The following is a 12,285-nucleotide window of genomic DNA, read 5'->3' on the forward strand; positions in this document are numbered from 1 at the left end:
TATTGTCTTAATTAGCAAACCTATTAAGCTTGTCTGAAATTCAAGAGAAATTCAATCGGGTTACGGGCCGATCTTTTCAAAGGGACGTTTAACCCTTTGCTGAACAATTTGCAAAAATAATAATACAAAAAAGAACAGGAAGACTCAATAGTTGGGCCCGCACAAACCTCCGCTAGATCTTGTATATCTGGCAGTAATTGCTCATTTTTGGGGGATTTTTTTAGCTTGAGATTTCTGTCATTTTGTAAGTTAACCTTCCTCTCTGCATTGAAGAGATTTTGTAGAAATGCCAAACACTTTACGTGACTATATTTTTGGATGTTCTGTTTTTGCTCTGAATAACACAAAGGAGAAGGTCAACGTGTTGTACACAATTATTTATAGAAATGGGGATGATCCATTAACTAGGAACTTACAACATCAATTTTACAGGAAGCGTTTCATTCTCTCGACTCATAAATTCGGGTTATTTTATTAAAGGGACTCTGTCAGGTGCTAAATGGCTCCCAAATAGGGTTGAGCCGATCTTGAGATTTCAGGATCGATTTTAAAATTCGATTTCCGATCATTTTCCAGCTGATCCCGATCATGAAATTTGCTTGATCGCCGATCGGAAACCGATAGTTTCCAATCCCGATCCTCAACCCTAGTCAATGCTTCTCTATGGGAAAAGTCACTTTTAGGGTTGAGATAACCTCCGACCTCGAATTTGCTGGAAAAGATCGGGATCGGAATTCCGATCGCGATCGTGAAATTTACTCGATCGCCGATCGGAATCTGATCTTTTCTGGTCCCGATCGCTCAACACTACTCCTAAACCATTAATAGCGTCATGTAGGGGCCTTTTATAGGAGCAGAAACTTACCATTGTAACCAGAAACTGATGAAGCAACGCAGAGAGAATCATTTTATGCATATGCAAATTAGTTCCAAGTGCATTAGGGGAGGGCCCGATTTGCAAAAGTTGCCATCAGACCGTGGTGATGCAGACTATGGCTGAAAATGTAATTCACTGCTAAAGGAGAAAAATTGGATAGCAATTTTATAAGATATTTAGAACACTAGTGGCTGTCTGTAGGCCAATTAGGCCCTGCCCCCAATGCACTTGTGGCTGATTTGCATATTCATAAAGAGATGAATATTTCTGCATTGCTTTAATGATGTGTGGTCACAGTGTTTCTGCTCCTATTAAAAGTCCCTACACGGCAATATTATTGGTTTGGCATTTTGTACCTGACAGACTCCCTTTAAGACAAGGCCCTTTTTATGAAGGGTCTCCAGGCAATAAGCTGATTATCCAGGTCCAGCTTCAGACCCAGGGCAGTCAGCTATCACCCGGTCAGGTTAGGCTAAAAGCAAGGGATCCTCTCTGACATGTAAATACCCCAATAGGGTTGGCCTCATGGGACAACCCCATTAAAACAAGCAAGTGACAGATGGCAAGATAATAGAACGCTAAGCCATCTCATGCCCCCAGCATGTGCCCAATATATGATATTAACAGCATATCAGGGATGTTGAATTTTGCCAATGTTGAACTTTGACCAATTGGACAAATTGGTTTCCATGGTCCAGGCGCACTCATATTCCACATACTCGAACACTAGATAGGAAGTCACACTGCAAAGTAAATGTTGCACTCTTTCAATCACGTGACTGTCGGGCTGAATCCCAGCTGCAATTGAAAACCAAGTGTACTTTGTAAAATTCTTCCACAATATCCTCAAAAACTTTTGCTCTACCTCTTTATCAGACTGGAAAACCCTTTAATCCACAGATTATGAGAACTGTTGCATCTTAAACGCTTCCATTTCACCAAGCAATGGAAGAATATTATGGAAAGACTCTTCCCATTGGCCAACGAAAACCAAATGATGAATAATAAACATTTTATTGTCCTAATGATTATCAATACAATAAAAATACAACAAAAAAGTCAGAACCCAATTTGTTTTTTTTGTTTTTTTTCCTGTTTGGGTTGATCTAGACCTGGGGTAGGGAACTTTGGCTCTCCAGCTGTTGCAAAACTACAACTCCCAGCATGCATACTTGCTCCGCTGTTCTTGGAACTCCCATAGAAGTGAATGGAGCATGTTGGGAGTTGTAGTTTCACAGCAGCTGGAGAGCCGAAGGTTCCTGACCCCTGGTCTAGAGCTTTAGGACATGGAAGCAGATGTTGAAGTCAAGAAGGTCACGACACACCGTAGATAGTTCTACTAAATATTTATTGTCACATGACAGAAATGTCTATGCAAAAAGCACACGATACAGAAACATTTGTAATAAATTACATCCAAATCTGTGTGATTTTGACAAAGTAATAGAAAACTAAAAAGTTATTAAACGTAAGTTGGAATCAGCTTTTCGTTTTTCTTTTTTTGTTTTTTTTTTAATGCGATTTTACACGACTGAAACAAATGGTGAAAATGTACTTGAAGCTCACACTATTCTAGAAAGAAAAGAAACATTCCATGAACAATGCAATGACTTCTATATATACTGTATATCGCCCTTCCCAGGCTTTAAACCTAGCGAAAGGTTTGTCTGATCTTTCAACATGACCAGATTTTTATTTTTTTTTCCAGATAAGACGTTATGAAAAGTTATCCATGTTAGAGGTCGTACAAGGTTAGAACAACATGGTTGTTATCATTCCAAAAACAGCGGCAACACTGATAGGCCCCATTCACATCAACGTTCGGGTTTCCGTGCGGGGAGTCCGCTTGGGGATCCCCTGAATAAAAAAACCTATATGCATTAAAAAGCAGTTGCCTAAGGGTAAGTTCACACGGGGTTTTTTTGACTGGAAACTGAGGCAAAGGCCGCCTCAGGTTCTGGTCCAAAATACGGGTAGCTGTGACCGCAGTGCATCGGCATCCAGTCGCACACTCCACTCTGGATTAGGCCCAATGAATGGGCCAGGTCGGGAGGGAGTGTCTTGAGGCGAATGTCGCGAGGCGAATCCCCCTGAAAGAATGAGCACCTCGCTTCTCTTTTCCGGGAGCCGGAACAAATGAAAAAAAAACTCCCCAGCTCCCATTGAAATCAATTTGGTCAGGATTTTGAGACAGATATGGCCTCAAAACCCTGACCAAAAAACCCCGTGTGAACTTACCCTTAGGAAACCACACGGACCCCTTTCTACATGAAGAGAAAAGTGCTGCTGTTCTCTCTGCATGTTTCTCGCGGAGACCACACGGATCCTATTATAGTCTATGGGGTCCACGGGTTTCTCAGGTAATTGCTTTTTAATACATATAGCTTCCCATTCCGGGGGTTCCCCAAGTGAACTACCTGAACGGAAATCTGAATGCTGATGTGTATGGGGCCATAGGGTGCGTGTAGTATTCTAACTACTTTTTAACGGAGCTAGGTTACAATATCTAAGACAACCTGTGGACAGTCGTGGCATTGCTTCCAGAGGAAAGTAACCATGTTTATCCAATGCTGTACAACTCATTAGGACCGGGTTCACCTGTCCCACCCTTGTTTTTGAGTGGACATGTCCAAACAATGTATAGGAGTTAAAGCCTGTGAGTGAGATCTTGGCCCTCCACCTATCTGACTCCTATGAAACATCATTGCATAATGTCATGTCTTTTTTTTTTTTGTTAAGGGATCCTTTAAAAGGGGTTGTCATGCAAACAGTAGTTATCACTGGGGATTCCACCATTGGTTCCAGGCTTGCATGTCTATTGATGATCCATTGAACTTTCACTTATTTTTGGCAGTCCAACAAAGCTAAATGACGTGGCAGCTAACACTCCCTCAAAGAGGAGGACGCTGCACCCTAGGTCTAATAATTTGTGGGGGATCCCAAGAGTGGAACCCCCAACAATCACACTCAACCCCTATCCTATAACATGAGATAAGTGTGGGACAACCATGAGACAACCCCTTTTAAACCTTGTAATAATGGGAAAATCACTGAGCCGATCAGTAGAGAATTTAGTGCCGAGTGAGTCATGTTGGAGGGCCAAGCTATGAAAAACAATTTATAAATAGTCACATGTAAGATTTTACAGATAGCATCTTAACAACTAAACGCCCCCCCGACCGCTGGTAAAATATGGTCATCCCATTCATATTGTACGTTATACCAAAAAAAAATGAGGTTGTACTAAAAAGTCGATTTTGCTGGAGTTGTTCGTAGATAAATGCACTTTATTTTCTTGTAGCTAAACAAATACATACAACAGGTTATACAATGATGACATCCTTATAAATTATCTGTGATATTGGCAAATCTGGACTCATTTTAGAAAAAGGAAATTCATCTTTGGGACTAAAAATTATAAAAAAAAAAACAAAACTCCAAGCTGAAGGATAGATCTCCATAAATAAAATAAAAAAGTTACCTATGAGCCCCAATCTCTGAGCCCTTCAATACCATCATTTGCAAGAGAAAAAATCTATGGGCAGCCCTTATGGTTAAGGTAGGGAATCACACGAGCGTTGGTGTCCGCTCAGAAGGTGTTTTAAAAAAATAAATTAAAAAAATGGACACCTATCATAACATAGCTATCAGTTACATTATATGTCCGTTGCCCATAGATCTCAATGTTAAAAAAAAAAGGACAGAAAAATCCTGCATGTAAGATTTCTTTGTCCACTTGAAAAAACGGACATGGGTGTAAACAGACACTAAAGGAAACAAACTGACACTAAGGCCCCGTTCACACAGGGAGCAGATGGGTGGATTTTGGCACAAAGAGTGACGTGTCACTCTCAGGCCAAAATGCGCCTGCCACGACTGTCGCGGCTTCTCCCTCCGGAGTAGGTTCAAATGAATAGGGCTACTCCGGACGGTGCCATCGCGAGGCGGACGCCGGGGCTGAATCAGCCGCGGAGTCCGCCTCAAGAAACAGCATGTTGATTGTTTTTTCCATAAGTGGCAACATGCCGCTCACGGAAAAAAGTAGCTTGGTGGTCTACATAGACCTCTATTGTGAGGGGGCGGATTATGGCGTAGATTCAGCACCATAATCCGCCCCCTCTTTGCCCGTGTGAACTAGCCCTCAAGGACACAAGATAAAATCCCATCTAGTGTCCGTTGTTAAAATCTTGTACGGACAATAGCCACGGACACTGCTGAGCGGACACCAATGGTAGTGTGGACGCCCCCCTAATGATCTCCATCTGATCTGCACCACAGCATTGAGGCCCGGTTGTGCCCTATGTAGTCATAATCTTATGGGCTCCCTAGTGCATAAAGAAAACGGGAAACTGGAGTGGCCATTACATTTTTTGGAAATATGAACACACAATTCTTGGTGCTTTGTTTAATACACTTGGACCCAAAAGCAACCATCTGGGATTCTGACACCTGATATTATTCTAAGAAGACAAAATATATCTTCAAGGGATTGTCCAGGTTTGAAAACCCATTTCATACACCCTATAAAAGATCTTAATAGGAACGGATCCTTCTCCCTAGTTTTATCTCTAGATGAAAGGATGAGGGTAAGAAATGTTGAACGACTGAATGTTTCTACATAAAAAAACTAAAAAAAAAAACCTTTCATTATTGGCACCATCTTGAAGGGATATTCCATCATTTACCACCTGTCTACCGATACCAATATATAATATATTTTCTTTTATTTTGGCCTCAATTTTTTTTTTTAAATTTGACAACAATAATAAATAAAAAATACATTTAAAAAACAGTAACAGTGAACATTTCAGTTGACGCAAATTTTTAAAACCGATTCAACAAATCTAAGTGAAATCTAGAAAGGGAACTGAAAAAAGTAGAGCGTAACACTATTGGTGAACCATAGTATATACATAGATCTTTATCTGAGATTTAGTTTTTGCTTTACCCGTGGATATAAGTTTAGATTTGCTAACTATTCGTATATTTACTAATGAATTTTCAGCTAAAATCTTAAAAACATCATTTTGTCTGTTCATGTCGGTAAATCTATTCACAGTATACATGATAATAAACATATTTGGTCTTTATATATTACGGAAATGTGATATCTTTTCAAAAATGTTGTATTTTAATATTTTAATTTATAATATAATATCAGTTATTTAATCATTTAAAAAATTTTCAACTCTTCCACTGAGATACAACGAGTGGCTGTATATTGGAATTGTAACGTCTTTATAGACTAGGACTTAAAATAGAATTATAAAATACAGATTTTAATAGATAATATATATTCCGGAAAAAAAATCATTAAAATCGGAAATGAAGTTCTGAGTGTACAGAATGGGCGAAAATTAAAAGATGGAACCAAAATATTGTTCTTTGTGTATATGTATATTAATAACTTACCACCTACACAGCCAATCCATTACCCAGTACATGAATAGTGAATACTAAATGTCCTATGGAGGTGCACAAGAACACATTTTGACTTTCTACTTTTTCAAAAATCCTAATGCCCCACGTTGCATAAACAAATTTTGTTGTGTTTTTTTTAACCCAAAGCCAAGAATGAGCACAAAAGGAATGGGAAATGTATGCAAAGTTCTTATACTTCTACCTTCTGCTCTATCCTTTCCTGCAGAAAAATCTGCAACAAAAAAAGTTGCATTTCCGCAACGTGGGGCCTCAGCCTTAAAGGGATCCTATCATTCTGATCAAATTTTTTGTTGCTAACACATAGAAATAGCCTTAAGTAAGACTATTCGTCTCCTACCTTTAGGTGTCTTTTCCACACCGCTGTTCTGTAGAAATCCTGTTTTTCGCCGGTACGCAAATGAGTACTCTCACAGCACTGGGGGGGTCCCCAATGCTGCCAGAGAACTCTCCAGCGCTGCCTCTATTTTCTTCAGGAACGTCCTCTTCACACCTCTTACACAATAAGTAAGCGGCCATTTTCTTGTGGCCTGTGGGCATGCGCAGTCGGCTCTGCCGGAGGCCTACAAGTTTCACCGCCTGCGCCAGAAGAAGACACGTGAAGAGGACGTTCCTGAAGAAGATGGAGGTGGCACTGGAGAGTTCTCTGGCAGCATTGTGGACGCCACCAGTGCTGTTTGAGTGCTGGAACCCGCCCCCAGTGCTGTGACAGAACTCATTTTCATACCGGTAAAAACAGGGATTTCTACAGAACGGCAGTGCGAAGAAGTCATCTAAAGGTAGGAGACGAATAGCCTTTCTTAAGGCTATTCCTACGTGTTAAAAATTTGATCTGAATGATAGGATCTCTTTATGCTTCTTTTCTTGATTTTTTCCCCCCAGACAACACCTAATAACAGATTTTCACATCTTTTCTTAAAGGCTAAAGAAGTGACTGTACTGTATGCTGAATTGACATTGCTTCCAAAGGTCTCCCCCACTTTCTCTGCTGCATTTCTTCATTTTTTTTTTTTTTTGGATCTAGATTAAAAATGTAACAATTTTTTAAAATTATCTAAAAATTCAAATGACCAAGAAGTTTGATTTATTCTTTTTCTAGGTTGATACTAGTTTTGGGGTCCACTTATGGACCCAATCCGCTTAAAAAGAGATCACAAGCGGATACTATATGTAGACTATAATGGGGTCTACCGAGTTTTCACCCCTCGAAATCAGCGGAGACAAAATTCCTGCTTGCAGGACTTTTCGCTCTGCATATTTCGAGTGGAATTGAGGACACATGCAGATGAATTATAACTAAAAAAATGACATAGAAGAATCTTCTGATACCATCATTATTAGCTATAAATATCACTTCTATAAATATTACTAGTGATACTTTATATCTTTACAATGAATTTCAGGATTACCTGTCCTTACAAGAAAAAGCGATTCCTAAGTCAGTTGTGCACATACATTAGATGTAGCTACAAATATTATGTCTAATCTGCATATGTTGGGTCCTTTTTTTCTTGCTTTTGCTGCAGATGCAACTCCCTCCTCTCCCCTCCAGCCGGTTTCTATTTGCTGTTTTACCATAGTTGGAATTTCTTATCACTAAGATGGTTTATACATATTTACTGAGCGCCTACAGGCATAGAAATTGGAACGAAAGGATGGTTTATATAAAAAAATCAATATATAATAATCATAGTCAATACAAATCAGATGGATCCATAACATTCCTCCAGAGATTAAGTCACTTAATCTTTTTAGCAATCACCTCAACACTGTAAGTAACAAAGGAAAGCATAAACTTCACAGCGAACGATGCAAAAAATAGTAGAGCCGGCATGTATCCTCAGTGGCATGGGGCAGATTGCATAGGTGCTGCAGACTTTGCGCTTCCATACAACATTGTGTGTATTTTTCAGCATCTTACAAATACAAATTTCAATACAAAAAATGAACAAACAAGCAAGAAAGCGAGGCTTAGGAACAAAATTTGGGAAATTCAAAAAGGAGCAAATGTGCTTTTACCATAATGCATTTCACTAAGTAGCCCAAAAATAAACCTGACCACAGTGACCACCCATAAGGTATGTCGGGAATATATGAACATAGGAAATACAGTGTATCAGGCATACAATAGTACATGGGCAGCCAAAGATTTTCAACACTCTTCCTTTCTGATTCTGGAATAATACATTTTTTTTCCCTCGAAATATATACGGAACAATAACAGAACATAAAATACAATCAAATTTATACACAGATTTCTAAATAAATAAAAATAAATTAAATTGAAGAGCTTAAGTAACTTTCACTAGTGTAACAAACATGATAGTTCCCCTTTAATGAATATGCTTTGGGTAAAGTTGATGGATGTAGCAGAGGAGGATGAGTTCATGTGTGTAGTAATGGCAGAGAGGACGACAAGTCTTCCTAAAAATATTCGTAATTTTTCTTTTAATTAAAGGAGGTTTTGCATGTGAAGAATCGGAAAAAACATTTCTCCCCACTGCTGCTTAGGAGAAACTATTACATCTGTGTATTCGGTGGATACCCATTAGGCTGAGTTCAGACGGGGTATTTTGGTCAGGATTTTGAGCCGGAATCTGCCTCAAAATCCTGACCAAAAAAATGGCTCCCATTGAAATCAATGGGAGCCGCGAGGCGAATCCACCTGAAGACACTCCCTCCTCCCGACTAGTCCCATTCATTTGGGCCTAATCCGGAGCGTCGTGCCGCGACTGCCGTGTTCTCGGGAAGTGACATCATATCCGTTGCTCCCTTGGCCAATTGAGCCGTAGCATTGCCATGTGAACAACAGACGTGATGTCACTTCCTTAGAAGAAGGCCGCCATGTTTTCTAATCTTAGATAGCACTTGTAACCTGTGGCATGAGATATTTTTTAGGTTAGAAAACTTTTTCTGTAAAAGATGGGAGTCAAAGATGGGATTCCTTGAAGGATCCCTACAGTTCATTGATTTAAATGGGAACTTTGCAATGCTTCATTTTCCTTAAGGTGGTGCTGCAAGAAAATTGAAGCCCAGTAAGCAGCTGTCAGTCGTAGTCCCCCAAAGTAAATGAACCCTTTATGTAAAAGGTAACTATTATCATTTTAACTCTTTGATGTAATTGTCTTCTTCACTTCAATGGGTTCTTGGCCTGCTGTACTATAAATGAAGCAGGTGTTGGGCTTATAGAAACACACCATTATATATAGAGGGCAAGACTGACATTGGAGAACCTCCTGTATATATGAGATACAGACATGCAATATAGACGCATATTGAGGCCGAATATCCCGACCACAAGTCTAATGACTTAAAGGTGCTATCCGTTTACGTCTGTAGAGCTGTTCTCCATCCAGGACACGTTACCACTTCCATACTCTTTGTCCTGACCTCTACCACATATGGAATGGACTCGTATGTAATAACGTACAGTAAGAAAATTCCCCGTTCAAACATTACCCAAATACTCAGTAACCTACACAAATGAGGCAGACATTTTATTCCATGCAAAAGCCCAACAGAGGGACATGTGACATCTGTAAGCCAATCGTCTCATTCCCGGATGATGTCACTTCCCAGAAGTGCTTTGATTGGCTCCCTCTTTGTTAATATCAATGCCCCAAAATGGCTGCCTGCATTGCGTTGAGGTGTCACATAGAAAATGTTCATTGACTTTGATATGGATGATAAGAATGTAAAAATGAGAACAAGCCTAAGTCTTACACAAAGAAGTAACTATGAGATCCATACAGCAGTTTCTTAAAAGAAAGTTACAGTCATGAAATCCCCACCTGCCGGGAAGGCTTTGGTGCCGAGTCCTCTGACAACAGGTGAGCTAATACATTTGTTAAAAAAATATTGCACTGCTATATATTGCACTGCTAATGGACGTGATGATTTACAGTGTAAGAACCCACATAGAGCGACAAGTATATTCTTCAAATTTGCTTGTAAAAATAGACTGAAGAGCAAGTCAGAGACATGTCTCCCTGTCGATACCTTTCCCTGAGGCAGCTTTCTTCTCTGTCTTGCTTTCAGAGCTGGAAACAAAGATAGAAAAAAAAGAGACATATTAGTCAATTATGAAGTCATCCCTTTAAATGACATGTCATGCAGCGGAGGAAGCCATTTTCTGGGCTGCACCAATCAGTGCCGTTGGGATTGATGACATCACTGTCACTTTAAATGAGTCGTTGGCCATGGTCTTGATCAAAGGTGGCCACTAGGGTTCAGATTTCAGGATCGATTTTGCTCGATCGCCAATCGGGATCCGATCTTTCCCGATCGCGATCACTCAACCCTAATTGTATATTATAGCCGATCTTGAGATTTAAAAATCCAATTTCCGATCATTTTCCAGCCGATCGTGAAATTTACTTGATCGCTGATCGGGATCCGATCTTTTCCAATCCCGATCGCTCAACCCTAGTGGCCACAAATAATCAATAGCTGGCGACTCCATGTGGGTGCATGTCTTCAGGTGCCAAATTATTTTTTTCCCCTATACCTAACCCAATTACACATTGGCAGGAAACTTCATACACGTTAGATGGTTGGCTTTCCCCACCATTGGGTTAAGCTGAAACAAGTTTAATGTGTATGGCCACCTTAAAGAGATTTTTGGGACTTACACAATGGTGACCTCTCCTTAGGATAGGTCATCAGTATGTGGTCAATGGGGTCCAACGCAGATCAGCTGTTTGAAGAGACACAAGTGTTGTGGCCTCTTCCCCGTGCAGATGATGTCACATTTATCAGTGATGCGGTACAGCAGTAGCTCAGTCCCTTTCAAGTGAATGGAGCTGAGCTGCAATACCAAGCACAGCCACTATATAATGTATGGCGTTGTGTTGTATTTTCAGTAGAGAGGCCGTAGCGCTCACGCAAGTGCTGCAGCCTCTTCAACCAGCTGATCTGCGAGGTTCCTGGATGTCAAACTCCCATCAATCACATATTGATGGCCTAGTCCAGGAAAACCCCTTTAATAGCAAGTCTTAACCACTGCACTATTTAGACTTAAGGCACCCTGATCCATAGTTATGGGGGATGTCGTTTGTTCCTGTCCCTATCCTGCATTTCCATATTGATTCAGGACACAAAATGGCTTCCCTTATGGTATATGTGACATGACATCTCAACAGCTTCACTGGCCACAGTAGACTTTGATTCAATGTTACGACAACATATGTATTAGCCATGCGATGCAAGACAGCCTGCAAACAATCAGCATGGAAGCTGCAAAGAAAGCATTGTAAGCATTTGCATAAGATGTTAGGCTTTTGTAAGGCAACTGCAGCATGCAGACAAGCAGGTACATATATTTTATTTAAGAAAGTCAAGCTGGTCGACATCCATAGTATTTCTACATGCGTATTGTTAGCACTGAGATTGGTTTAAGCATCTTGAAGATATTCCTCCTGTTAGTTTAGTGCTACACAAACGTACTGGTATTCCTGGTGGCAGCATGGCTCATATTCACCCACCGTGCTTTGACTGTGCCATGGTGTGTTGTCCACATTGTACTGGATTGTTTAGTAGAGGCCATAGTCCATAGGTGAGGCCAATGGTCTCCATCCAGTGACTCTTCAACTGCTACAACTGGGAATGGATGTTTGGGTCTGCCAGGAGTTGTGGTTTGGCAACAGGTGGAGAACCACAAGTTGAAGACCACTGGGTTAAGGTGCACATAGACCTTCAATTGCCCACACAATGGCCACTGAGATGTCCATCAAGCTGAGCATGCATGAGCATGTGTTCTTAAGGGAGAAAGGGGAATAAGCCAGTGACAGACTAAGATAAAATTCAACATGTCTACTTCCACAGCTGGACTACGCTACCAGATAAAATGGTTTAGGAGGCCCAACCCACCAACATCCCTTAGGAAAGGCTATTTCAATAGCTGTTTTAGAGCCTGGCTTCTCCAGAGGATACTCCGGTGGGCCAGTCTGACATGGCCTCCTTCCCTGACA

General features: G+C 40.5%; 1 protein-coding gene across 6 annotated transcripts in view; it reads right to left on the reverse strand.

Moving 5' to 3' along the window:
* Nucleotides 1-9,424: 9,424 nt before the first annotated feature.
* The window catches only part of SLC4A10 (solute carrier family 4 member 10), a 143,577-nt gene continuing 140,716 nt past the window's right edge, over nt 9,425-12,285 (reverse strand). For 5 of the 6 annotated variants that reach the window (XM_075284467.1, XM_075284470.1, XM_075284465.1 and 2 more), the window contains 2 exons: nt 9,707-10,356; nt 9,425-9,498 (listed from right to left, as the gene is read on the reverse strand). In XM_075284467.1, coding sequence (XP_075140568.1) covers nt 10,290-10,356 — 67 coding nt within the window. In that variant the 3' untranslated portion in view covers nt 9,425-9,498; nt 9,707-10,289. Of the gene's footprint in view, nt 9,499-9,690; nt 10,357-12,285 lie in introns of those variants that run through there. The other variant, XM_075284466.1, reaches the window with a different exon arrangement.

The sequence above is a fragment of the Leptodactylus fuscus genome, chromosome 8, assembly GCF_031893055.1.
Source record: "Leptodactylus fuscus isolate aLepFus1 chromosome 8, aLepFus1.hap2, whole genome shotgun sequence".
In the NCBI taxonomy this organism is placed as follows: domain Eukaryota; kingdom Metazoa; phylum Chordata; class Amphibia; order Anura; family Leptodactylidae; genus Leptodactylus; species Leptodactylus fuscus.